The following is a 27774-nucleotide window of genomic DNA, read 5'->3' as shown; positions in this document are numbered from 1 at the left end:
AAAATACTGAATTTTTTTAATATTTTGTAGAATATAATGTCAGTCTGGTAAAATGAATGCATCAAGTAATTCTGGAGGTTAGAGAGGTGTTGAATTTTAGATTAAATAGAAAAGATTGGGTGCCAATGAGATTTGATAATAACAGGAGATGAAGAAAATTGAAATAATAATAGAGGATTTAAACTAATTACCCGAAAAAAAAAAAATATCTCAATACAAACAACAACACATGTTCCAATCTCAAATTAGAAAAAAAAAATTAGCACGCTTTCCATGAAATCGAATGGACTGGGATCATGTGGACGAACAAGACTAATTATAATAGGCATCCATCCAGTGTTTGGAAATTAAACATTTATTTCTCTTATTTAATTTTCTTTGAGTTCACCAGTATTTATTTATCGACTCAAAGGCTAGTAATTAATATTCCACCATCATTGTTCGATCTGTATCGACAATTTCATGAGGTGATATTCTGCATAAACTCTGCATCCTTCGCCATCGCATCCAATGTCTCCGGCAAAAGGCAAGCTTCGAAATCAATGCTACCCTCCTCCTTCCCAGGGAACACCGTCAAATTCCCTTCGAATTTTAGCGAAACACCGTTTCGCACTGCGACCGGCCTTCCCCAACCAAAATCATTACCGTACACATTGAATCGAGGGGAGTTTCCGGTGAGCAGTTTAGCACTTCTCATGCCACTAAACTTTACCATCCTAGGGTTTTTTGACCAATCAACCAAGAACTTCCTCTGATCTTCTGCAATTTTCGAAGCAAGCAAATTATTTATATGCCAAGCTGCCCAACCATGTCCGTGTTGTATTAGATCTCTTGCTGTGCTTGTGACCATCACCGCTTGGGCCGCATTCCCGAAGTACTGATTCGGCAATGGCGGGTGCATTCTTTGCCTCGCCCCCACAGCAATCAGGTACTGAACCTCTTGATCATCATTCAGACGACGACTACGAGTTATGGATAGCCAAAAATAACCCAATAGTGCTTGCAAAGACGAGATCTTGTTAGTGTTCACTTCAGCGTTGGCCTTTGCTTTAAGTTCTGCTGTCTTTTCTTTTGGAAAATGGAAATACCTCTGTTGCAGCGGTGGATGAACGACCCTCTCAACATTTTCTTTGTAAGGGTTTGGTATGTGGATGGGGAAGTCGATGATACCGTCAAAAAAGCTACTACGTTCGAATATTGGGAGCGGTGTCGATTTAACGTCATAGGAACCCCGGGAGATTTCAGACCAAGTATTGAAGAAATGCCAGAATGAGGCGCCATCGGCAACAGCATGGTTTAGTGAACAACCGATGAAGAAGCCATCGACAAGGACGGTTACTTGAACAGAGAGCAACGGCTTGGAATTAGTGCCTTCGTAGTTGAGAACACGATTCATAAGAAAGAAGGATTCCACAATTTGTGGAACGTAGATGGGGTCAAGAATATCGGCTACAGTGACACCATCTGCAACTGCATGGACGAACTGGACTCCATGATTATTGCAATCCACGAAGAAACTGGCGGTCTTATCGTCGTTTTCGATCATGACGAGGCGGCCGGCAAGGGGATAGAAAATGTCCAGTGTGCGGGAGAGGGAGGCCTTTAGGCGATCAATCACATCGTTTTGAGGTAGATGATGAGCTTGTTCTTGTAAATGTTGAGGTTTGAGATGGAAGAGGAGGCCACCTTGCATATGCTCCTGCAAGAGGAAATTGAGATCCCATGGAGTTAACTCCATTCTTCGAATTGAGTTACTCGTGGATCGGATGGTATTGGTAGAAAGGAAGCGAACCATGTTTTTTTGCATTCTGCTAAAGGAATTAAGTGCGTACGTCATGTACTGCAAGCTCCATTTTTCATGCGTTATTTATAGGCAAATTATCTTGCTAACAAACTACGTTGTGATGAAGCTAACCAGATCACCAAACGAAGGAGTATGGTCAAAGGTATATATCAAATTAATTACAAATGTGGTAGGTAATTTGTTACGTAGAGAAATGATATTTGTAGTCGTGAGTATGTAACCGCCGTATAGTCATTTTGAAAAAAATGAATAAATATGGATCTCACATGAAAATAAATTAATTTTTTAATAGTAGATCCTACTCTTTTTCAAAAAGACTGCACGATGTTTATACATTCTATGACTGTATATAACATTTCTATGACTGTATATAACATTACTGTTTATATATAATAATATTTGATTTATACAAATTCCAAATAAATAAATAAGTTTCTTGCACTCCCTTCGCAAAAAAGAGTTGATCCATCATGAAAAGTGTAAAAAATCTTTTTTTTTTTTTGTTTTTAAACTATGATTCACTATTTTACAAATTTTTTATAGGAGATTTATTTATTTAAAACTTATACTTAGTATTAATCGTTGTAGATGTCTTGTTGTCATTTATGAGCTGCAAAATGCTGAAATTAAACTTCTAATTAAAATCGGTAGGAGAAAGGTATATAGGTGCAAGTCAACATTTATGGGCTGCAAAATGCTGAAATTAAACTTTTATAGCAGATGCGATGGCAGTACTTCTCCTGGACCATGCATTGTACTTAGTCAGTCATAGGATGAGTAGAATTCAAGTGAATGGGGTTAGGCTTTTAATATGTTTAATTAAGTACTACCACACGAAGAGTAGATCCATTGAGTTTTTGTCCGAATTTTAGAGCCATATGTTTGGAATTGATGTAAAATGAGATAGAAAATTTTGTGGATAGCATTAAGATGATTTATTGTGAATAATAGTGAGATAGTTTGAGTTAAATATTTATTAAGTTTTGAAAAATGAGAGAGAAAAATTGAATAAAAAATTTGAAAACCTAGATTGGATTTCACTTTTTTTTAAAAAAGATATACAAATTTTGAACACGCTAAGACTATGTATATCATTGCTCTAAGTAAAATTGCTATTGGGCTAACTGGGGGTAGATAGCTGTCGGGCCTTGACTTGGGCCCATGACAATTCATGTATCCACTGAGACCGAAAGAAAGAGAAGATAAAAGAAAGACGAACCGATAAGCATCGATAAGAAATCGGTAGTTGAAAGAATGAAGCTTGGTGGCGGAGTGGTGTACGGCGGTCCAAGTGGCGCCGCTCTGCCCACTCTGCTTCTCGGCCATGGAAGAACTCGTCTTCGTTGCTCTGCTTTCTCTCCAGCTCCCGGTAAGACTTAATCATCAAACATCACATTTATTTGCGCACGTAATGTAATGCAATGTGCGAATGGATTTGAAATTAATTCACGTACTATTCGCGTGGTTCTGATTTTGGGAAGTGCTTGAGTTTCATAGTTGGCCTTGTTGAAAATGTAGACCACATGACTTTCATAAAGGATGTGGCGGCGGCTCAGCCTCCCGAGCATTTGGGTCAGTTGCTGAGAATGCTTAAGACTAGAGGTGGGTCATCATCCATTGCTCGAACTCTTAATCTTTTTTGTCCGGTAATTGTTAAATTTTATTGAAAATGAATATTAGTCATATTTTTCAGTTAAAGGTTATCAATTTCGTTGTTCCTAGATTTTCCAGAGGTTGATAACGTCTTTTTTCTCGTCATTGGGTTTTATTATTATTATTATATATCTTGTTACATTATTGTGTAGTGCATATGTCCAATTCCAAAATAGCAAAACTTCAATTATTTTAATATGTGTTGTTTCCTTCAATGCCGTGTTGGACAGTTTCACGCGTGATGAAATCTCATAGAGAGTAATAAACTAATTACAATGAGAGTGAGTAGCTAATATAATACTATTGTGTCTGAACCCATAAACTTAACTTTTAGCTTCTTGTCACTTGAAGGCCATCCAGGTTTCTATTTCCCCTGCATTATTCATCACAGAATTGATATGTTTCTATGAAAAATGTAGTCCCAGAACTTATGCTTGCGATTCTTTCTTTTTACTGATTGAAAAAATGTTTGTGGAATATTTTTAGCATGTGAAAACACAGGACTAAGTTACGGACCTTGGAGATTAAATACATTGCCTCAGAATGAGAATTCATGCTTATAATTGAATGTGGCATTTTGGGTCCTTGATTTTTGTAGTCTTTGATCAGCAATCTCGTCAGACGAAAACATTATAAGAATTGTGTCATTGAAAAGAAAATGTCTGATATTATATGAGGTTTCGAGATTTTATCTAATTCCGTTGTTGTCTTCCTTCTTACCGGGCATACAAACATGCAACAAGAGTCTTATGCCTTCTTTGAGTTTTCACCATCTAGTTTTGGTTGCTGATGTTTCCTTGATATTTTAATCTTGAACTTCAGCTGTCAATAGTCTCGGCATCCAGGGAGCCAAAAAATATGGATTAGAAGCATATACACTGCACAAGTACCATACGATGACCAACACTTTCCCCATGAGTTCTATACTTTTATATGTAGGAATACTTCTTGTTCCCCTTTCTCATAACTTGGAATCCTAATGTGAGTCTGCATATTTATTGATCTTAATAGGTGAATCCATTTTGTCTCCTGGAGCCAAGCAGGGGTTAATCCCCCTTGCCATTCCACTGACAAAAAACAGCTCAGGTATAGCTATGTCATTGCATGTATTTGGCACTGCATATACCTCAGAAATATATTGAGCTGAAGCTGTTATACCATTGCCTTGTTAATAGGTGCTGTAACTGCACTGCTGAGATGGCCTACAGCTCCACCTGGGTATGTATAATTCACAAGCATTTTGTGGATAATTTTGCTCTGCTTGATTGATCTTCTTTGATATCCACAGGATGGAGATGCCAGTGGTGGAAGTCAGAAAGCACGGAGTATGGCTTTTAGCCAAGAATGTTAGTGATGTGTGAATATTCTCGTGCATTACAGCATGGCAAGAATCCACTGTAAATGCCTTTTCGTTTTGCCTCTCTTCTGGATACAGGTAGACCTATTTATGCACAGAATATTAGTTGAAGAAGATGCCAACAACTCTTCAGAAAGCAATGGCGTGCTATTTCATGCTGCAGCTGATGCTGGGGAGAAACTTTACAGAAAGGGTGACTATGCCAAGTCTCAGATCTCAAATCTAGATGTCTACCTCTTAAAAAAGGTATAAAAAGGATTTCTGGTTGTACTCAACCATTGAATATGGTACTTACACTGTTATGGATCTCAAATAGATTGTTAGAAACAATTCACCTTTCAGGTTGGTTTGTTTCCGGATGTCTTAGAGCGTAAAGTGACGCGCCATTTTGAAGAGGGTGACCATGTAAGATGACTGACTTGGTGATGCTGTTTCTAAGTGGTAGTTGGTTAGTGAACATAAAATGTAAAGTACTTGTATATGTGCTTTGTGAAAGGTTTCAGCTTTGGTGACCGGAGAATTTTATACCAAGAAGGAGCATTTTCCAGGATTTGCTCGACCATTTGTGTTCAATGCAGAGGTTTTGCTGAGGTTCCTAGTATCATCTCTTACCAGCATCTCCCGGGAGTTCTAAACTTTTACTACATGCTTAGCTTTCATCCTCAAAGGAATTATTTTGGGCTATTTTATAGGGTTGGTCGTAAACTAGAAGCTAAAGACGCTGCCAGGGGAGCCCTAAAATCGCCATGGTGGACTTTGGGCTGTAAATACCAGGTGTGGACCCTTTTCATGATATTTCCCGCATTGCCTTTATAAGCTCTCTCTTATTTTATTCTTTTCATATTGTCCTTTTTTGGTATTCTATGCAAGATTAGTCTACATGCAGGAAGTAGCAGAAATAGCACAATGGGAGGATGAGCAGATTGAGTACATTAAGGAGAAGGTGACAGAAGAGGGAAAGGAAGCTGATCTTAAGAAGGGAAAGGTGCCTGCTCAGGTACTAATACTTGCAGTTCATTTACGTACTCTATTGGATACTATCGATAACTCCAAGTGTCTAATCCATCCGAGAAGAATCATAATGGTAGTGTATGCCATTTTCATCCGTTCTGCTTCTTCAAATCAAATGTGTAGGTTGCATTGGACGAAGCTGCCTTCTTGTTGGATTTATCCTCCATTGAAGGGAATTGGGATGACTCCTTGGAAAGAATTGCTGAATGTTATAAAGAGGCAGGACTCCATGATGTTGCGAAATTTGTACTATACAGAGATTGAGGAGGGAGTTATCCGTTTCTTTCTCTATCACTTTCTGTAAGCAATCTTGTATACCTGTATAAGGTCAAATTTTGGATGTCATTATTGCTTCTGAACGCAAAAGGGAATCAGATTTAGAAGTGTTTTTTACTTATGGGCTGATTATCTTCAACTGGTGATCAGATGGCAGCATTGGGTGGCAGACTAACCACTAGTTTGAAATACGGCGGTGAAGTTTGCTGGCTGAGATGTGCGAAAATATGATCAATTATGTTTGGGGGATAGGCATCAGGGGTTCCTGGTGGTACCATAGGAAAAGTAATGGAATATTGGACTTGATAAAAGGATCACATCGAGATTGTCTCTATTCAAGGAAATTTTAAGTTAACTTTCATTTCGCAGTATGGGAGTTGTGAAAATTCTGTGCATGCCAAAATGCACATAGAGCTGAGAATATAGCGTACACTCGTCCTACTGTGCAGCAGAAGTCTACCCAAACCAAATTATAGGCTTTGAATGAATCCTTTCATTGGGTTTTAGAGTTCACGAGGGTTGTATGCATTCTTGTGCTGAAAGGGGGAAATGGAATACAAATTACCATGAAAATTCCTCCTATATCTCTGGCATGGAAGCTAGCAGAGTCGATCACTGTTTTGAAAAACCAAGAACGGCTCATTTGCAATTCATAATACGCAACTATCAAACATGGCTCAAGTAAAAAGTTTTCACCTTTAGGAGCATCTTCACCGCGCTGTAATCTCTATTGTCAGGGCATCAGTTCTATATACAGCAGTAACAAACACAGCATCAAATCCACCCCCCATCCTTCTCTCTCTCTCTCTCTCTCTCTCTCTCTCTCTCATATGACTGGTAAAACAAAAGCCAAGACTCATTATCTCCCACTTTGCCCACAACAAACCAAACAACAACATTGGTGAAAAAAATGGAACCTGAGCAACAAGCTTGCCATTACTTTATTATTATTACTATTAAGATGTTTGTCACGGGACAAACAGGAGAGGCGCTTTCTTGCTGGTACCTTTCTTCTTTCTCCACAACAGCTTTCTCCATAAACTCCCACCTCCCCGTTTTTTGCTAGCCACAATAGCAAGACTCCTGGCTGAGGCGTTGTCATCCTCGTATCTAACCCCATTTAAAACAATAATATTTTCTGGAGGCTGGAATGGCCCGTTAATTTTTCTAGTGAAATTTCCATCTATTTCTTTTGTCTTTGGAGATTTAAGATTCTTAGCTGCAGCATCATCCTCCGCTAGCATCTTATCAAGTAAAGACGTGCGCTGGTTCATGATCTTATCCTTGGGTGGGGTTGGCGTTGTAGCTGTTGTGGGGGTGGTGGAAGCTGTGTGCATGGGGCTAGCTATGACCTTGTCAAAAAGGGCGGCTTCCTTTGGTGCAGCCAATGCCTTCAACTGCTTTCCAAGGTTTAGGATTGTCTCCTGGCACTCTGCCAACTTCTCTGAAGCAGCTGTAATCTCCCAATCCTGCAAGATTGATCAACAGCACTATACTCAAGACCACAGTAATGTGCTAAAATGCAACTTCAGTGCTACCAAGTAAACATTGTAAAGTTCATAAGTTAGATGAAATTGGTAATAGTGATATTAAATATATTACAATAAATTTCTCTTATTTTATTTTCAACATTAAGTCCTCGCTCTTTGCCAATGACAGATCCTCCTGTGCTAGTCAAAAAGAGATGAGGGGGTTGGGGGTGGGAGGCATGTAAAGCAAACCTAGTACAGATACATTTCTGTTTATTAGTTTTTATTTATAAAAACAAAATTTTTCTGGTCTGAAATATATTCTCTCCATGCAACAAGAAAAGTTTACCGCTTAAATACCTCTCTGCATTGTAAATGTTCGTCGAATATGTATATACACTTCCAAAGACTACATTCTAGTGAGGCAGCTTCAGTTGTCATCAAATGTACCGGATTGTAAAAAAGATAAGAAAAATATGGAGTATTTCCCCCACAATCAAGGTACATCTAGTAAGACAATAAGAACTTACAGTGCGAAGTTGCTTTTCTTCCTGATTGGGGTCATTGCTCGGGCTTTTCTTCTTTGTAACACTGAACATACATCAGATAAAAGAGAAACCTCAGTAATTCAAATAATTAGAAGTAAAAAATATTTTAAAAGAGAAGTCAAATCATAAAAAAAAAAACTAAATATAAAGGTATATATATATATACTAGTACCTACTTATAAAAATATATATATATATATATACTAGTACCTTTCAAGTTGGAGCTGCAGTTCAAGACATGTGGCCTCTAATTCTTCACAACAGTTATTTTTGTCATCCAGCTCCACTTCTAGTGATGAAAACTTCTGCCGTGCCTCATTTAGTTCCACTCTGGCCACTGTAAGCTGTCTGTCAAGATCTTCATTCGTCAACTTGTGACTTTTGATTTGATTCTCAATCTTTTGTGTTGATTTTTTTAGAGTTTCCAGCTCTGTTTGCAAGCTTGCAATGGTTTTTTCGGATTCATGGAGCTGACTCATCAAGGATTCACTGGTATCAGTAGCTGACTGAGGCCTTCCTTCCAAGTCTTTCTTTGCAGACTTCAAATTCATCAATTCCTCTATTGGATTCCTATTTTCTTCCTTTACTGTAGACTGAAGACGATTGCCATTTGAAGCAGCAGTGAGGGGCAAATATGATAAATATTCTCTTGGAACACGTCCTGCTTCGGAAAAATGACCAATTGTCCCAACTTCTGCCTCGCTTTCACTTCGCGATTCATCACAATCAAAATGCTTCATAATCGCCTCCCTCATGTTGGAAACATCTTGTAGGGAAAAGCAATGGTTCATAATCCACTCTAAAGAAATAGTTAATTCTTGGGCAAATTTGTCTATATTAGCCTTTCCACTCAACAGATCATCACAAGTACGAACAAATTGTTGTAAAACAGCACCAAGTTCAGAAATTTTCCACTGGAAAACCCGGACCATGTACCCGGAAGCTGTTTCCGAATTCTTGTATGTGAATGTATTCCCATCCTTTCTGGCCAAGGTATCGGGATTATCATAATCCAGAGATGACAAACTGATCCCTTCAATAAGCTCAATTATTTTTCCTATTGACTTTCTAAGATCCAATTGCAACTGCGGGTTGCTCTTTTCTGTCAACAAGACATCAACATCTGATAAAACCATCACTGAAGATTTATTTGATGCTTTCTCTGAGATGTAGCCACTTAGGATTGGGGCATTAAATGCATCAGGATTGTTTGTTCTTTCCCCTGCATCAACAACACTGATGGAATTTGGACTATAGATATATGGCAAAGCTTCTCTGATATCCTCAAGTAATTCATCTGGGTTTCTCTGAGTGATGCGGTTTTGCTCCAATAACACTTTTAGTATATCCTGAAGCCAACCCGGAACTTTACTGATAGATGTATCTTTGGACCTGATTTCCTGGTTTGACACATTGAAGCCTGATTCAGAGTCAGACAATGGAACTATCTGCATTCCAGCTAACTCTGAGGAACTCTCATCCAAGGGGCGAGAAATTGCATGAACTTCACGTGAAGAAACTTGAGAACTCCCAAATGGTTTATCAACAGAGACTAAAGCTAATCTTTCCATCTCAACGAAGTCATCCATCAGGTTGATGTCCGAAGTTCCAATAGTTTTAGATGAAGGTGAACCCTTTTGTTTTCCATTTCTGAAGTGTTCCAGTTCTGTAATCAAAGCAGAAGCCCACGATCCAGCACAGCTAACCTTATCATCACTGCCAATGTCAGACATTGATGCGAGAGAGAGATCATGTGACATAAGAGTAATCCTTGATGGCTCTACGATGCTCTGACCTTTGGACTCTTCTTCAAGCTGCAATTCCACTTGTGATAATTTAGATGCTGTACGAGCATACATTACCCTCGAAAATTGCAGTTCATTTGCTTTTTTATGAATGGTTTCCTTGAGATTCTTATTCTCTTCTTCCATAGCACATAATTGGTCAGCAAGAATACCAATCCTTTGAGTTGGATTCTCAGGAGAGTCATCAACTGCAGAGTCAACCATGAAAGCAGTTGTATTCAACTTCCTTCTCCTCATTTCAACTGAATCCCTTCCCAGCATCTCAACTTCATTTTTCATTTTTGCTAAAGCAGCAGGTCCTGGCAGTCGCTTCCTGACTAGGAGACGCAACCTCTGACACTCCGATTCCAACTTTGCTATTTTCTTCACACTCTCTAGGTGTTGCTTGTGAGATGCATCAGCTGTTCGACGATTAAATTCTCTTTCCTCATTTCGGATCTCAAGCTCCTTCTCGAGGACTCGAACCTCATACTTCAGAGAAGCATTATCTTTCTCCATGGATTGTAATCTAGTCATTAGTGCACTAAAATCTGCCTCCTTCTGAGTCAACTGTTTATTAACATCTTCAATTGACTTTTCCTTTGCTAAGAGAGCGTTGGTAAGGTGAGAATTTTCAATGCCTATTTTGGCAAGCCTCTTACTGGTCTCTGCTAACTTCTCCTCTAAAACCATCTGAGATTTTTCAAATTCTTTAGACGTCTTCATAACAGCATCATGAATTCTTTTCTCCTGCTCTTCTCGAACAAAACGTAGCTGTTGCATACATTCCCTGAGTGCCACGTCCAATTGCACAGACCTTTCTTCACCAGCTACTCTCTGTTGCAAAGCTTCATCTAATTCTTGCCTTAGGGATGCTACTTCTGCTTCTGCCTTCTCCCAGTCTTCAAAAAATCAGTTAACAAAGGGATTACTATGCTGTCAAATGAAGACATAATTTAACAGCATCCACATCATAAGGCAATCAGTAATTTTGCGAACCATATATGAAAAAGTTTCACTTTTTGAACAAGAGAAGTACACAGTGCAATCCATACTTTTGCAACAAATTACAAGGGAACTGGAAAGGGGGTAAAATGACACCATATCACCTGAAATTGCTTCCTGGGCTGTCTTTGCGTGCTTCTTTTCAAGTTCATCTTTAGCTTCACACTCGGAGAGGGCTGAAGAAAGCTTATCATTTAGGATTTTCAGGTCTTTCTCCAATTCGGCTTTCTCTGTCAGAAGTGTCTGTATCTAAAGAGAAAAAGAGTCCAGGTACCAACAATTCTTCTAAGTCCATAAAACAGCTCTCAAAACAAAAACGAAAAACGAAAAATAAATAAATAATCCATATGGAAAATGTTCAGCAAGTGAGGACAGGCAGCAGAAAGCTGCTCAATTGAGAATGCCTCTAGGGATCATTTGTTTTTAAGTTTTCTTTGCTAGTAATGGCAGGCACCAACTTCTGAACAACAATCACTAGGTCAATTCTGGTAAAGCTTATACATCCTAGAACCACACAGGAAGCATATTTAGTATTCATTGGAAGGTACACCACACGGATACAATCTTTTCTTTCATTAACAAAAGTAAAGATTATTTTAACCAAACAAGGAGCCTTAAGTTGAGGAGATGGATGATTCAAAGCATGCCAATGTGTCTCTGTGAAAAAAGTTGCAGACTTGGAAAGGAACTATGGTATCTAAAAGAGACTACTTTGATCTTTCAAATACCAATTTTTTTTTATAAACCTCTAATTGAACCATTATTTCTATGAATCAAAGTTTTGGTATCAACCATGGTATCATCCAATGGAAACAAATCCTTCTATTAAAAATTTAAATGTTATGGTAATTTCGTTTTTATGAACATATACAAGCTTTTCAGTGACAACCTCCAACTAATGTGCAAAATCAATCTAAAAGCAGAAGGCTTCACGGAAAAGCTTGCAGATAAAAGTTTTTTTATTTTTTATAAGTAAGCTTGTAGATAAAAGTTTCTCAGTTCTAAAAATCTGATTCGGATGTTTGTCAGCCAGCCCCTCCTCCCTTGTGGAATACTAATTAGCAGGACCCCCCAATAAGAAAAAGATAGAACTAGTAGATTCAAAACTTGATTCCATCAAGACTAATGACTAACAAAATTCACTTTGCTTGGTCCCCTGACTTGAAGCGATGCATAGCCAATTATTATCTATGTTAAATTTCCATCCTTACATCTAAATACTTTTTTTTAATTGTAATTCATAAAGTCGATCATCTGATAGCTGAAATTCACCTTCTTAATAAAGTGGAAACTTCTATCAGTAGACTGGGTGGAATAATCCCAAACAACACTGATAATAATCTCATTTCAAACTGGCAAAGAAATAACTGACCAACCAAAACATTAATGAATTACCTCTTCTTCATTTCCTTTTGAAGAGTTGTGTATTGTGTCAGCTGAGATGATGGTCTTCTCTGAAGATTTCTTCCTCCAAAGCCATGTCTTGTGGTCCATTATGCTACCCACTCCAGCTTGAATAGTGAAACGACTTTATAGAAAGAATCTGCACAGAACATTGAAGAAAAAATGCACGACTGTTGTTTCATATCAGAAACTAATCTGGATCACATAGTCATATACAGTAATCTTAAAAAAAATCTTCTTGCAACAAACTTTCTTGAAATTATAGTTCCATTCATTAGATATTTTTCAATTTTTTTTAAGAGTAAAGTAAACATTAAAACGAAAAGCACATAGGGGTGCCATCTAAGCACATAAGAAGCATACAAGAGAAAAAAGCATACTGTCTCAAGAGTATTGACGTTTTACCACCGGAAACTACATCTCAACAGGCCAAAAATTGAAAAACAAATCGGAAGCATAACAGAAAGCATGCATGTACCCCCCACTCAGAAATCAGAATGGTTACCGGCCAAATGCACTCCACTAATAAATAAGTTACCACATCCTGAAAAACTGAAGGCGAACAAAAAGGCCATGACACTGCCTATCCCTGTATATACAAATCAAAATCTTAACATTAATATCTTTCTGCGATGGAACATTCTGAATGTATTTCCCTTCCTCTCCTAAATCAAAACAATACCTAAACAAGAGCATACCATAGTCTCTTCTTCCGAATCAAACCATTAGCGGCACGACAATTTTACTTCCTATAGCTAAGTTTTGCAAATTCACACAACCTTGTGCTTTCACATGTTGGCATAGACCCCGTATCAAACATTATATTCAACAGACTTAATTAATAAACGCAAAACCCACAAGCAAGAGGCAAGACCAGTGGTTTTTCCACTAAGCTACAGTCAATAAGGCAGTAAATCTGAATGTTTTCAAGGCTGTCTCTCACCTTTGACAGTGAAGCACCGGGTTTCACTGCGCATGGGTAATCAGAATCGAGAACAAAGCCTAGAAAGCGGAGATATACGACTCTGGAGTACAAACTTGCTATTTCCAGAAAGCTGCTTGTATTTCCAGAAAGCTGCAACAAGCAAAGAGAACCCAGAGACATCATGCATTTATATAATAATGTTTAATAATGTGTAACAGGTTTCGAACTCACCGACACAGCCACTTGCAGAGAGAAATGGGTAGGAGGAGAAGATCGCAACAAAGCAAGAGAATCAGCACGACCTTATAGAAGAGAGTACTATAACAGTGCCTGCCCGTGTTTGGTAAGTAGGAAAAGTAAAATACTAAAGAGAGTTGCGGAGTAAAGAGTTAAAAAAACGAGAGAGAGGGTTTTTGGGGAAAGTGTCGGCTGGGATCTGACGCCTGGAAGGGACGCGTTGGTGCTTTCGTGGTCGTTGGTGGTTTGACGGGTTTCGTTGCGTTGCGCGCGGTTTTGGGTCTGCTTTTGCTTTCGCTTTTTGATCGAACGGACAGGAAGAGTGGAGGTCTTTGTCCAGTTCATCAGGTTCTCTGTCTCTATTTTTTTTTTTTTAAATTTTGTTCATGCTTTATATTTATTTATTTAATGAAGTTAAAATAATTTATAAATATTATTGATGTAACTATACGTATATTTCAATGAACAAAAACCTAGTTTTCCTTTAGATTTAGAAAATTTTAACATGGGATTAAAAAAAATTAATATTGTACTTAAAACACAATATTAATTTACGGGTTTGTTTGGATACAAAACTTTTCAACTCATCTTATCATTACAATTTTTTTAAATTTTCACATAAAATATAATAAAAATTTTAATTTTTTTAAATTTCAAAACAATAATAATATTAAAAAATAATATTCTAACAATAATTTATTCAACTTATCTAAAACCATCTTATCTTATTATCTAAACCAGTCCTAAGTAGATTGGTTTTTAATTTTTATGAGAATTTGAGAGATTAGCAGTTAAATTTCGGAAAAAACTTGAGGTAATTATAATATCTTAAGGCCTATTTTGTTGGTATGAAATTAGCTAATAATAAATTTTGGTATATTATATATATATATTAATTTTTTGTTTACAAAAGAAATTAAGATAAGCTCATGAATAATTTTATGTTATTAATTTTGTTTAGAAGGGGGGGAAGTATTGTCTTTATTTTAATTTTACAGAGAAAACGTTTTTTTCTTACAGTGAAAAATATTATTTGGGAATTGACAGCATATCTCTCTCTCTCTCTCTCTCTCTCTCTCTCTCTCTCTCTATATATATATATAATATATATATATATTCAGGAAGTGAGGGTGCCTAAAGTACACAGGACCAAGATGATTTATTATATGATCAAGAATTGTAATTAAACAAGACAGTACCATTTAATTTGTAAGAATAATTGTTTTTGGGATCCTTCAAAGCAATGAATAATCAAATAACAAAAGAAAAGAAAAAGGGTATTTGGCACTACTGTATCACTCATTTAATAATTTATTTGCATGTCTTGGTAGTGGGGTAGGTAAGGTGGTGACCTTATAACATGGTATAAATTAATGTCATTTTTTTATTTTTTAAGAAAAATGTTGATTTTATTTATTTATTATCTTAAAAAATAAAGTTTTCTTTTTAATATATCTCTCTATCTTTCATTTTCCCTCCTTCCTAAGCATGCTTTCTGTCTAGATCATATTTATATTGTATATAAGCATGCTTTTTGTCTGAATGCGACCATTAAGATAAGATCGTACTCCACGTATCATAATATAGTGTGTAATCATTAAGCTTAGTACTGATATTGGTATCTGTCTAAACTCTAGATGATCAGTCTCTCCTATCTAATTTAATTAAAATAAAAATATGATAATGACTAATATTTAGTTGGCCACTGGTCCCTCTCTTTTGCAGTATATTCGATCGGTTGTTGAGTTTCACCTACAACCAAAGCCAATGCGCCCCATTCTTTATTACTCTTCTTCTTCTTCCTTTTCTTTTTTCTGATTCTCATCCATGCTCTTTGCATTTATAAGCAAGCACAATGGGAATGCTTGTTAAATTGGGTAATGAAGTTTGAGTTTGCCTTGTAATTAGTGAAAGTGAATGGTTATAAGAGTAATGATTTCTAAAGTTCCCAAGTATACAACTCTCGCAGGCCACCCTTTGTAAAATGTGGATCTTATTGTGAAAAAATATAGATTTTTTTTTTCTTATGTATGATTCATTTTTTTTTATAAAAAATTTGCTGAAAATTTGTATTGAAAGAATTTTTCTACTCATCATCTTTATATCACATTCTTGTTAAGAAAAAAAATAAAAAATAAAAACAAAAGTGTGGTATAGAAACGATGAGCAGAATTATTTTATTGAAATAATTAATAATGGCTTAAGAATAAGACAAATGATAATTATAGTCGTGAATATATAAACGTTGTCTAATCATCTTGAAAAAAATAAATAAATACGAGACTTATATAAAAATAAATTAATTTTTTAATAATAATAATTTTTTTTTTTAAAAATGACTGTACAATATTTACATATTTTACGATTATATAAATAATTATTCTAAAAATAATCGAGTGACAGGTAGGCATTGACATATGACACGTAGGTACGCAATGAAGAGCATTGACGTACTATTTGTTTATCTCCCTTTTTCGTGGGTGAAAATAAGCAACTTGATTATTTTTTTGGACATAGGATCCTACTCGACTTGCATGTATTGCATTCTCGATGCATGCTGAATAACCTTTAATGACTACTCACCAAACCGAACCATCTTTACGGAATTTTGTCACATCGGCTTCTAACACTGTAGGCCCACATTTTGCCAGATATAAAGCACTATCGTCCTCCCAGAATAAATTTTCTGGAGTTTCCTTTCCTACACGAATCCACTTTTAACAATATCTTCTTTAATAAAAAAAAAATATTTAAATTTCATCTACAAAGCAATATTATTGCAGTCCTTGGCAGACAACTTAATTCGAAGTGTCTTAATTGGTTTATTTTGCTATCAAGATTGGACCAATAATATTAATTCTTTCTTGTTACTTGTTGCAACATATTGATCATGCATGCAGTTCATGATGAGGTGCCAAATGATCCTGATCACCAGCTTGCATGGTGGGTGTGTATATATATATATAAGTTACTTATTTTATTCTTGAGTCGGTATGTAGAGTACACCTACGTCCATCTCACTTAAATGGTAAAATTTGATTTGTAAGATTTAAATTTTAAAATTTATTTTTCAAATCGAATTACGCTCTGTAAATATTTTATAATTAGGTGTGCTCTATATACCAAGTTGAGAATAAAATTCTTCTAATCAAGTAATTAGTAGGGAATTACTAGATCGAGTAATTAAGTACGTGTCTAAAGATTTAAATATGAGAAAAATTCAAACTGGCATGTTAGAAAGAAGGAAGAAAATATGCTAATATTTAAAAAAATTCTTCTTATCAATCACTATTCACTACCTCACACCCCACACCCCATATCTTATAAAAAAAATTATAAGTCTGAGAGTATGAAAGTGAATAGTAACTGATACATAGAATTATTCGAATATTTAAGCCATTTATAATATTATTTAGCAATAATGCGCGCACCCAAAGACAAAGGGTCTTGTTGAAGAGACTGTGCAACATCCATCCATCAAGTGATCAGTTTAACCAACTGGACTTCTACTCAGAACCTAACTTAATTTGCAATGATATTACGCCAGTTTATACATGCTAAGCATGCAGTACTGGCCAGACTTCAAGTAATCCGAATCTAATCTGCAATTCTTGTCAAATTGATCGTCTTTATCTCTTTATTTTCGTTTGAGCCAATGATCCAATATTTAAGTTGCTTTGATGCCACACTTAGTGTTCATTCCCGTGAATCAATAATGATTATTGCTTTAAGTCTAATCCCAATGATCATCTCTTTGTCTACGAACTGAATAAGTCTTAATTAATTATTAGTCAGGCCGCTACATACAATACACATTAATTTGTATAAAGATCATTCTCCTAAGTACTTGATCAAGCTTAATTTCAAGTTGGAAATAGATAGTTATAATCTGATATGGGTTATATAATAATACTTATTAAAAAGAAATATTTTAGTCAATCAAAGTAAATTCATACACTGACATGGGTTGATGTGACACGTTAGATTATAAAGTAACTTTTATTATAAATTGGTAGATTTAACGTATTATATGAAGTCAAGTGATGAGTTTCTGAATTTATTTTTATGAGATTTCTTTGTACGTAATTGTAGTACTTTGAGAGACAATCGTTCGTATTGCTTCATGCATATATATAGTACCACAAATAGAGAGAGGGTATAATAATATGATGTGTGTTATATATATGGAGTCCATCATTACCGAGTGTTGATCATATAATCTTGTAACCAATGTAAGTGATATGTCCGTCAAAACGTGCTGCTTTGTGTCCCAAATGGGCTACCGCCGATCCTACGTACTAATTATTTTTGGTTGTACTCATGGGAGTGACATGAATCATGTCACGTGATCATATCAAAGCAACTTATAATAAAGTTGGACAATGTCTTTGACCAGCCTCAAAATTTAAGGTCAACGAAACATTTCGAATATTACGTTGAAAGAAAAGATCTAACTATATTTATATAAAAATAATTAGTTGGTGGCCCGAAATAATAATTAATGTACTAATTAACGATTATTGGGTGGTTACATGATCAATATTCATAAGGCGATCGACTTGAGCTTTTTTTTTTTTTTTTTGAGTGCCATTATATATATAAAAGAGCAATTTTATATAGTATTAATATATATATATATATATTTATATAAATAATATATGTGATGGTTATGGAATTTGAGGTTGCCCTTTGAAGAAACTTTCAAATCAATGAAATCTCTCTCTCTCTCTCTCTCTCTCTATCTCTCTGGTTGTTAAGTTGGAATCTCAGTTTTGATTTGTCGTGCACCTTCGCATCCAAAAGTAGTTTAATCAATCGAATGGTTTTATTATGGCAAAAATTTAGGTGGGACAAACCGACAAAGCCCCCAAGCCTTGTAATTCTGCCCTCATGAGCAGCACTACCTAAAAAACGCTCGTCCTCTCTTTGCGCCAAAACGCTCTTAACCACTAAAAAATCCCCTCATCTTCGTCAGAGTGGAGTGGAACTAGTTTCTACTCCACCCACCCTACTTTAGTCCGGCTCATCCCGAAACTGTACATCATTTTTTTTTTAAACTTTTTATTTTTTGTATTTTTGTTTTCTGTTTTTTTATTTTTTCCGGTTTTTTCTTTGTTTTTCCGATCATAGCACCAAGATGCTCAAATTCACTGCTTTTCGACCACCCACAACCGCCACTCGCTACACCACAAGACTCCCCAACTACTGATTCTTAAAACGACAGAATAAGATAGTTAGAAAGAGCGAAGCGTACATCTCACGTGCGGCTCAAATCGAGCGTGAGATTCACCTGTCGCCGTGTCAGAGATAGTCATTCACTGCCGCGTGTAACACTATTGGGGTCATCGACCTCGAGTCTCTTAGATCAGACCAATCTCCTCTCTTTAAGAGTGGTGCATGGTCTCCACGCGCCTCACAATCATGGACAGTCGTCTGCTGGCGATTCGACTCATCTTCTGCTTGTTATTTTCCTATATTCTCGTTTCTCTTAACTAAGGATTAAGATAGAGAGGTAGTGACAGTTCCCTTAAACCAATCCAAACCATCTTTCAAACGGCTCTCATTTGTGAGAAATGGGTGGAGGCCAAGTCATTGACTTTAGATTATTATTATTATTATTATTATTATTATTTTGTATTAACTAGTTTGAGATAATTGTTGGGGCCTCCCACCTTGTTGACTCTTGTATTTTGTAATTATTAAATATGTTTATAACATGCTAGCTTAGGAAAAAAAAAATCTGCCCTTAATATGCCTGTAGGTTGACAAAAATAAGAATTAAGAATTTGAAACTCTTTGAATTGTTTGAGTGACTCTAGCGAGTGCATGCATTGTCTCGTGTCCAGTCGTCACGTTCATCCTTATAACATCCCAACAAAGGACATGGCCTTCAACCAAGCTCAGCCCTTCTTATAAAGTGGCCATGGAGATTTTCAAAGGAAAGGAAAAGGCCATGGTGCTCATAATTGGCTGCTAAGTGCAAAGGAGGATATAAAATGCATAAAAGTATAGTTATTATAAGACCTCTACACTACATATTATTTATATGTCATAATTTGATTTGAAAGATAAATTTTAAAATTTGAACCTTACAATTTAAGTGATTACAAATTAAATTTTACAAGTGATGTGGATGATACGCTCTATAGAGTAGCATGAGAATAGAATAACTCGATGCACAAATGAATGTAAAATAAAAATGTATGGTCTTACAGTTATGATCCTAAAGAAAAAGGGTTTTGAATTGAACACTTATTGAACGAAATCATATATTAAAGCGACTTAAGTTGACACAACAACTGTAACGGATCATCAACTTTCTTTTTGAGCTTGACTAGGGCCCGAAACATTTGAACCCGAAAAGCAAGCAAAGAGACAGAAGAAGGCTGAACCCACTTTCGCTGAAGGCCCATGGACCTTTGACGTTGCACGTGGCACCTGGCCACCACAGGGCCCACCAGCACGAGTCGCCGTTACAAGTTTTTTCATCTCTCTCTAATCTGAACCCAAAGAGGCTCTGCATATAATCGGACGGAAACGGTGTTGGATTCAGAGAAGGATGGTGAAGACAAAGCACCAAACCGGGAAACCTATGAAGAAGCAGCCTCGTGTAAGCATTTCGCATGTTCATTCCCCAAAATTGTTGTCCTCGTTATTCTTTCTTTGTTCTTGTCTCATTGGCTGTATTCGCCAAAGCTTATGCATTATCGCTTACAAGTCTTGTTTCTATTTCAGATTTATTCGTACTGTTTTTCTTAAAGTAACTATCTTTGTAGGCTCACAAATTTTGTAACAGTTGATACGGACTATATTGTATTTTTGACTTTCAACTCGGTTTATTAAATTTGTATCGAGTTTTTGTTATTCTTATTTTTACTCACTCGTTCAATTTTTCGGTCCATGATTTGGGTTTGGTTCAATTAGAGAAGTTTGTGATGTCTGAATACGGAGAGCTAAAGCTATGTAGCGATGAGTTTGAGGCTGCGAGTGGGTAAAGAATTATTGGTAAAGAAACCTCAGTTTTTCTATGGATAATTCCGGTAATAGTAGCAGTTGAGCTGCTATTTGTAGTATATATTTTCCGATCATTACTTTATCTGCACGTCTCTATGATACGGTAACGAAGCAAAATCTGCATTTAGGAGACTGTTTAATAGGATAAGTCGTTTGCCTTTGATCAAGTGTGATTTTTTTTTTGGTTGAAATTCAAGATTAGATGAAGTGTGCGGTATCTCAATGAGATGGCGTGCAGTATTTCTCCTTATATGATTGTTTTAGCTGATGGGATTGAATGGAGGATGCACATGACAATTTGACCCCTGAAGGAGTGAATAATGAGACGAGCTTATTTTTGCCAACCTTAGATTGTATGGTCTTTTGGATGATGGGAGGATTGTTTATCCAGTTAAATAATTTGGCTGTATTTGGCATAATGCTTTAATAAATGGTTCATTTTAAAAATTCTAAAACAATTGGTGAATGGAAATTTAATTGGTTGACAGGTCAAAAAGCACGGAAAGCCGGCAGATCTTTCTCAGTTCCGTACTCAGCTTGATGCATTGGGCCTAAAAATTGTCCAAGTGACTGCAGATGGCAATTGTTTTTTCAGGCGAGTATTAATTCCATGGCCTCATCTTACATCTGGCTACTTACAATATGTACTTCTGAAATTCTTAAATTGATAGGTTTTATGGTTGCATTCTACCCATGCACATATACATAGATTATTCAACTTTTCTTGTGTATGATCTGTGTCTCACAATTGACCTACAAAATAAAGGCATCAAATACTTTTTTTAATAATGCAGTTTAATTTGTTTATTTTCAGGGCGCTTGCAGATCAGTTGGAAGGAAATGAAGAGGAACATAAAAAGTATCGCAGCATGGTGGTAGAATATATTTTGGTACTTGGTCTTTGAGAGAAATTAAAACCCTTAAGAGAGAAATTATACCTGTTTTTCCATGAGTACCCTCTCTTCTTCTTTTATCCTTTTTCTTTTGATGAGAATATTGATCTTGCACCTTTTCCTTTTCTCAATTTTATGGTGTTTTCCAACAGTATGTGGTACCTAATCCGTTGTACACACACTCTTGTTTTAGAAGTAGCTTTGTACCCCAATTATTAGTGATATGTTGTTCTAATAAGCATAGAGGGGCTGTGTGAAATAAATAGCAGTCGGTATGAAAGAAATGATAGTTGAAATACTTGTTTCCTATACTTGGAAATGTGACAGTTAAGCTGTTACATGTTTTTTCTGACTTTATGGTCTTAAAGTTACTTCATTTTACTTTCATTTTTTCTAGCACTAGGCTGTAAACTGGTAAACCTGCCGAAATCTCTTTTTATTTTAATGGCTTTTGCAACTCCGTTAATTGTTATTCGCAAGAATTTTTATTCTGTGTATTGTTTTGTTTACAATGACCGGGGTTTTTTTGGCAAACTGGATGGATGATTTACTTTGTTCTCCCCCTCGCTCCCCCCAAGCCTCAATCCCTCCCCCATTTTATTGGACAATCAGCTTGTAAGGTTTCTGACATTGGAGTTGTAACTAACAGAAGAATCGCGAAATGTTTGAACCATTTATTGAGGATGATGCACCGTTTGATGAATATTGCCAATCCATGGAAAAGGAAGGCACATGGGCTGGACATATGGAATTGCAGGCTGCTTCTCTTGTTACCCATTGTAATATATGCATTCACAGAGTGAGACCCTTTTCTTCTGTGTTAGCGTCTATTACTAGCACTCATCTATATACTCTCTTGATTGGGATAATATCCTTCCTTTTACCCTTTTTTTTTTTAATTTTTTATATATATTTTAGCGTTTCAGTTTTGCACCATTAAGCTAGTCTTTAAGTGCTGTAGTCAAACTTAATGGGAAATTCTCTGTGGTACAAGCTGAGGCTGCCTCTCAGTACTGATTGCATTAAATATTTTCAAGAGACTCTAGACCAATTTTTAAATCTAGTCTTAAAACTCCAGGGAATTTCAAAATTTAACTGTATAGGATATATTTTTCTTAGGTATATGTTTATTAAAAAACATACAAAAGAAAAAATATCGTAGGTCTGTATGCATATATGCATCAAATGATAGTACGAAACTTTACTCTTAGCAGTATTCTATTGATTTTCCTGAGTTGTCTCCTTTTCTTCTTGATTTAGAGTATGCACCATATATTGTTTTATAGTGTGAAAAATTAAAATGGTAATCATGAAGTGAATTTGCAAATGTGATATTACCAGAAAAAATTGTGACTATTCTTCCTGAAACTTAAATAATGACATTGAAGAGTGTATATGTAGCTTTTGAGCTTTGACTCATATAAGTTTCTGCAACAAATTTGCATAGGCAGAAAATGCCATAGTAATGTACTCACTCCATCTGGCATTGCCGTGTTACAAAATTCATCCAGTCAAAACATTCATACACAACTTAAATTGAAGAAATCATGCATGTGTACTTCAACATGAACTCATACATATGCTTTCCCTCGATATGCGCCATGCTTTTCCTCTTAGACCTATGTGGAATGGATCTTACTTGTTGCAGAATATGTCACCCCGATGGTACATTCGTAATTTTGATGAACGTGGAGCTCGGATGGTCCATTTGTAAGTTTTCTAGAATCTTAATCCTGATTATAATGTGCTTTGCATATCTTTTGATTATGTGTAGGGTGTCAACCTCTCCTTTCAATTTGTATATTTGTGGAAAATATCTTGACTTCTACAATGGCCTTAATAGATCTGATGGGTGGGAAAGAATTATGTAGCCAATCTTGAATTTATGGGCCATGCTTTATTGAGTTGAGTGATGACAGTTGCTTTGACATATGGTACGTTCTAAGAACACTAATAAATTTGGAAGTTAGAGTTGGTTTTGTTGTAAACGTATTTTAGTGTCTATATGATCTTCAATGTGTGTTGTAAAATTATATTGGTAGGTGAGGACTCATAAGGTTAAGCTTTAAGAGGAAAAACAATTAAATACTGTCTAGAGCTTCTGTAGGACGTATTACGTATCAAACTTTTAATTAGAGTGTGAGCAACTCACGTGATACAGAATCAACTATTCTTTTCCATCCACAGAAAAATACATCTTTTTAGTGCTACAAGGAATGGCAGCCAGTTTTCTCTAGTGGTGCCACAATCCTTACACTAATTATTTGTATGGGGTTTGATGCTTCGAGATATATCATCAGCTCAACTTGGATCACTTCTTTGTTTAGTAAAGGCTTCCTCCTATTATAGATGGTTGATGTTTTTGTTCTGGAATATCATATGCAATTGGTTTTTCAGATCTTATCACGATGAAGAACATTACAATAGTGTGCGGTTAAAGGAAGACACTTGTGGTGGGCCAGCTAGGCCAATCATTATCAAGGTTTGTTTGTACTTTTTTTTTCTCTCTTTTACAAACTTTGCTTATCACTACAATGGTATTCTATATATGAGTCCAAACATTTACTGTCTTCAATATCCTGATAAGCTATAGTTTGTGAAAGGCGGATGCTGATCTTTCAGCAACAGCTCATCAATCAAAAGTTGCAGTCAATCGATCCAAAGGAGGAACGGGCGAGGGTTGTATTCATGCTGGATCCGTCAAAATGGTTATGGCAGCAAGTGGATGTCAAGATTCTGAAAAAGTGAATCAGGTGAGTGATGCCTTTAATTTTATTTATTTTGCTTTCCCGGTGTTTGACTGCAGTATCTCACAATGCTAACATCTTAAACTTCTATTTGCTGGTATGCTTAGACGGCTTGGAACTTTTAGGTGTTCCATGTTCCTTATGTATGTTTTTTCATATCAGGTTCTAGGGCAAGTATATGGTGATGTTGATCTTGCGATAGAGTTTCTTATAGCAGAACAAGGAACAGAAGACTGCTTGGTGAAAACTGATTCATTTCCTGGTGAAGTAGATACTTCCAATGGTAATGGCCGGTCAGTAGTTTTTGCACTCCCTAGATAATTAAATTAGGCTTTACCATATGATGCCAGTTTTTTCATAAATAATAAGCTTTTTCATAAATAGTTGTGTATGTGTTTTCTTGCCATTTTTTAGTTTATTCTGTAGGTGTCATCTTTGCTGAGTAGTTTTATTCTTAAAAAGAAACCTTGAACGGAAGTCTAGATGAAAGGATTTCCAGCACTTACATTTTAGAGAACCTAACCGCTAGATTCTTATAGAATCAAGCAAATGTCAAGAGTCCTCTCCCTGCTTACTTCTGCTGGAAACGATATCAGATTACCTAGCATAAAATATTTAAAATCCTTACAACCTTCTTCTTTCGCAATTTATGGGGAAAAAATATTGCCAGTCCACATTTTAATGTCAGTTAAGTGGCTCTGTCTTAAAATAATCAGAGGAAGGAAATGGGTGTTATTATGGTAGTTTTCTTGTTAGGAAATATGCATGGGTTTAAGCATTCATGTGACGGGATGATTTGGAAGCAAATATTGCTTTATTTAGTGTTGTACTTTTTAATCTGCAGTATCTATTTGTTTCTTACAATTGGTAAATTGGTAGGGTGTTTCATTGATGACTTGGAAGCTGTTCTTTGTTTTTCTTTTTTTAAATTGTTCTGCTTCTTTTGGTCTATTAATTAGTTGGTGCATTAGGACATTTGTCCTGGGAGTTTCTATTTTCTCAATCTGTCCTAGTCGAAGTTTGAAAAGGGAGGATTGAACCTGAAGAGTGGAGAAATTTGTAACTTCTACTTGAAAAAGAGTGAATAAAAACTGGTGCAGCTTTAGGATTTGCTTTGAGATATAAAGTTAAACTTGGGTTTTGGTTTTTAAGATAATAGATCATTATTACTTACCTCATCTATTTTCTAACTATATGATTCATTATAATCCATGGTTGGTTCACAGTGTGGAATATTTCCTGGTTCTTGTTTTTGTTTTTAGTGTTCTGATTTTAAAATTTTGAGGATGTCCAGGTGTAGATGAAAATGAAAATTGCGAGCAACCTGAGGAAAAACAAGTAGAGAACATCGACAAACAAGATGTTTCCAGTAATAGTGTTGAAAGAAGTCATGATGATAGTAGTTCCCAGCAAGATGACAAGGTTTTTTGATATGATGAAAACTTGAAATCCTTATTTGCTTCCCTTCAAAATGAGGACTGTTTGTTCATCTTCCTTTCCTGCAGAGGATCTCAAGAAATAAGGTCTGCCCATGTGGTTCAAAGAAGAAATACAAGGCTTGTTGTGGAGCAGTCGCTGGAAGATCCTCTGCGAAGTTTGTTGTGTATGCCTTTTGAACTTCCATTGTAAAGGAATGTTTATCTTTCAGAACACAGGCATGCACACACTCACTCTCACTCTCACTCACACACACACACACACAGAGGTATGCATGTATTCATGTTCTTGTCTGTGTGCGCATGTCTATGTGTGTGAGTGAATACTTGAATGCTTGCTTGGGTGGTTGGGGATTGCTAGGTTACCATTGGTGAGAAGGGCACATCTTATCTAACTTATGAAGATAAAATGGAAGAGGTTCATTAAGTAGGTATGGCAACTATGATGTTGTATAGACGTTGATAATGTTGTCTTGATCTCAAGAGGAGTTCGTTTGTTTGGTTTGTTGTCTGGTTTATACCATTGAGATATAATGAGAAGTCCCACCCCTTATTTCCCCCATTGTTGAAGACATTCAGCGTCTCTTCCTTCCTCATCGGCATTGGAAACTAGCCAAAATTAATCGATCTGCAAATCGATGTGCGCACCAAGTGGCGTGGGCAGCAACCAACCTTGTTTTTGGTTGTATACCCACTGATCTTTTATCTAGATGCATTTTGTTTCTTGACAGTGGAAAGGACCTACCCTAATCTTTGTATTAGTTTTATCTATAATAATATACATGCTTGATTAGGAGGAAAAAAAAGAAGAAGAAGAGAAGTCCCACCCAACCCTTAAACACTCTACGCTCCTTCAAAGTCTTATTACAAATAGAGACAGAATTAGGGGGGGTCGTAGAGGGGCGCGCGCAGGGGTTTTAAATATATTTATTTATAATTTTATATTAATCAAATATCTTCAATTTTAGGTTTAGTCTAAAATCGTCTACTTTTATTATTCACAGCCCATTTAAATAATTAAATAATTAAAAAGAGCAACAACAATTAAGATTGATTGATCGACATCTGAAAGAACACTCGGCCAACAAGAAATCGTAATACATTATTTTATTCATGCTTTGGCACTTCTGATAAAAAATTCTGGGTCCCTTCCCTGAATACAAATGTGGTGTTGTTATTTGTATCAGAAACCATTCAATTGACTCTAGAAAGGCTAGAAAGGAACGGCAGCAAGGCAAGAAATGTGGAACTGCTAAAGCTGCACCAACTCATGGATCTGATGGAGGGCCGCCTGACATGGGTGCACTTTGTATTTGATCTTGATCTGAAAGTATGAGTAATAACTTCTATGGGGTGCTCTGTAATATTCCTTTTCTGAGCATTTGAGGGAAATAATTCTTCCCTTTTTTTCCTCTTTTGACAGCTGATAACTTCTGCTCTCACAGAGAGAGGAGCACCGGTATTGCAGGTCAGTAATAAGTCAAATGATATGGTTTGTTGATCATTCTACTTATTTGCCTACTTGCAACGGATTTGTGGTATTTTTCTTCTTTGTTGCATACTGCCATGTGTTGTGCATATATATAGAATTTGTTCTACTTGGCTAATATATTTGTTCTATATTCGTGGAAAATAGATGGTTCTGATTCGGTGCCTGAAATTGATACCTGTGTCGTGTATGTTTATTTTATAGCAGTTGATGTGAATATCAGACGACCACTTAAACGTTTGCATGCACATCAGACCTGAAAAGAGCAATCCAGTGACGAATCAAGCTACATAGTTGCATCATTATCTGCACAGACCAAACCGGCTTGACATGTAGTTGCTAATTGTATATTGAGTTACTCCATACGGCATACGGGGGAATGACAGATCACCATGGTGTTACATGTTCATAGAAGAAAATAGTTACATTAAAAAATGTTGAAAATTCGTGTTAACACCATTAAAACGGGATAATTGAAGTGTAGAAAATTTAATGAAACCTCTGTTCCTATTTCTTTTTAATGCCCATACATTTGTTGCCATGCTCGATCAGATTTACCTTATCTATAACATGCGATCCTCTCAGTTTGTGTTATTGAGAGCCACTTTTTCTTTACAAATAATTATATATGAGTACTGTAGTGTAATCTGATGTAGTGTAGTGTACTGTAGCGCTCGAATTTGAAGTTGGTAGAGGGAGGTGTGAGTTGTGTGATCTATTTG

The 27774-nt window shown here is 36.2% G+C and overlaps 4 protein-coding genes across 12 annotated transcripts; 2 read left to right on the top strand and 2 right to left on the bottom strand.

The window, feature by feature from the left end:
- Positions 1–269: 269 nt before the first annotated feature.
- On the bottom strand, positions 270–1823 carry LOC109009075 (protein ENHANCED PSEUDOMONAS SUSCEPTIBILITY 1-like). The gene has a single exon (XM_018989419.2). The coding sequence runs from the start codon at positions 1805–1807 to the stop codon at positions 461–463; it is 1347 nt and encodes a 448-aa protein (XP_018844964.2). The 5' UTR covers positions 1808–1823; the 3' UTR covers positions 270–460.
- Positions 1824–2986: 1163 nt separating this feature from the next.
- Positions 2987–6721, top strand: LOC109009099 (protein IN CHLOROPLAST ATPASE BIOGENESIS, chloroplastic-like). 4 transcript variants are annotated; one of them, XM_035691830.1, is made up of 12 exons: positions 3029–3173; positions 3323–3406; positions 4469–4543; positions 4633–4675; positions 4746–4803; positions 4893–5060; positions 5157–5219; positions 5311–5405; positions 5507–5588; positions 5701–5811; positions 5949–6125; positions 6252–6721. In XM_035691830.1, exons 1-11 carry the CDS (start codon positions 3059–3061, stop codon positions 6087–6089), a joined length of 1035 nt encoding a protein of 344 aa, XP_035547723.1. In that variant the 5' UTR covers positions 3029–3058; the 3' UTR covers positions 6090–6125; positions 6252–6721. The 4 variants fall into 4 exon arrangements, with proteins under 4 accessions (XP_018845001.2, XP_035547723.1, XP_018844999.2 ...); XM_018989454.2 differs by having other exon boundaries at positions 3302–3406; XM_018989456.2 differs by lacking the exon at positions 6252–6721 and having other exon boundaries at positions 2987–3173; positions 5949–6222.
- Positions 6722–6798: 77 nt separating this feature from the next.
- LOC109009098 (filament-like plant protein 7) lies at positions 6799–13682 on the bottom strand. 4 transcript variants are annotated; one of them, XM_035691827.1, is made up of 7 exons: positions 13468–13682; positions 13255–13386; positions 12303–12481; positions 11012–11156; positions 8329–10804; positions 8101–8161; positions 6799–7570 (listed from the first exon to the last, which is right to left on the bottom strand). In XM_035691827.1, the coding sequence occupies exons 3-7, from the start codon at positions 12399–12401 to the stop codon at positions 7070–7072; spliced, it is 3282 nt and encodes a 1093-aa protein (XP_035547720.1). In that variant the 5' UTR covers positions 12402–12481; positions 13255–13386; positions 13468–13682; the 3' UTR covers positions 6799–7069. The 4 variants fall into 4 exon arrangements, with proteins under 4 accessions (XP_035547720.1, XP_018844997.2, XP_035547722.1 ...); XM_018989452.2 differs by having other exon boundaries at positions 12303–12450; XM_035691829.1 differs by having other exon boundaries at positions 11012–11150; positions 12303–12450.
- A 6268-nt stretch (positions 13683–19950) lies between these two features.
- LOC109009100 (OVARIAN TUMOR DOMAIN-containing deubiquitinating enzyme 7) lies at positions 19951–27567 on the top strand. Of its 3 annotated transcripts, none has more exons than XM_018989457.2 (13): positions 19951–20083; positions 20976–21082; positions 21302–21377; positions 22030–22179; positions 23029–23090; positions 23778–23862; positions 23984–24133; positions 24290–24410; positions 25422–25549; positions 25633–25730; positions 26751–26893; positions 26987–27031; positions 27260–27567. In XM_018989457.2, exons 1-11 carry the CDS (start codon positions 20033–20035, stop codon positions 26878–26880), a joined length of 1158 nt encoding a protein of 385 aa, XP_018845002.1. In that variant the 5' UTR covers positions 19951–20032; the 3' UTR covers positions 26881–26893; positions 26987–27031; positions 27260–27567. The 3 variants fall into 3 exon arrangements, with proteins under 3 accessions (XP_018845002.1, XP_018845004.1, XP_018845003.1); XM_018989459.2 differs by having other exon boundaries at positions 20007–20083; positions 21302–21362; XM_018989458.2 differs by having other exon boundaries at positions 20007–20083; positions 27257–27567.
- Positions 27568–27774: the final 207 nt, after the last annotated feature.

Source organism: Juglans regia, chromosome 7 (genome assembly GCF_001411555.2).
Source record: "Juglans regia cultivar Chandler chromosome 7, Walnut 2.0, whole genome shotgun sequence".
NCBI classification, from domain to species: domain Eukaryota; kingdom Viridiplantae; phylum Streptophyta; class Magnoliopsida; order Fagales; family Juglandaceae; genus Juglans; species Juglans regia.
The sequence above is the reverse complement of the archived record's forward strand: the minus strand, read 5'-3'. Positions and strand labels throughout refer to the sequence as shown.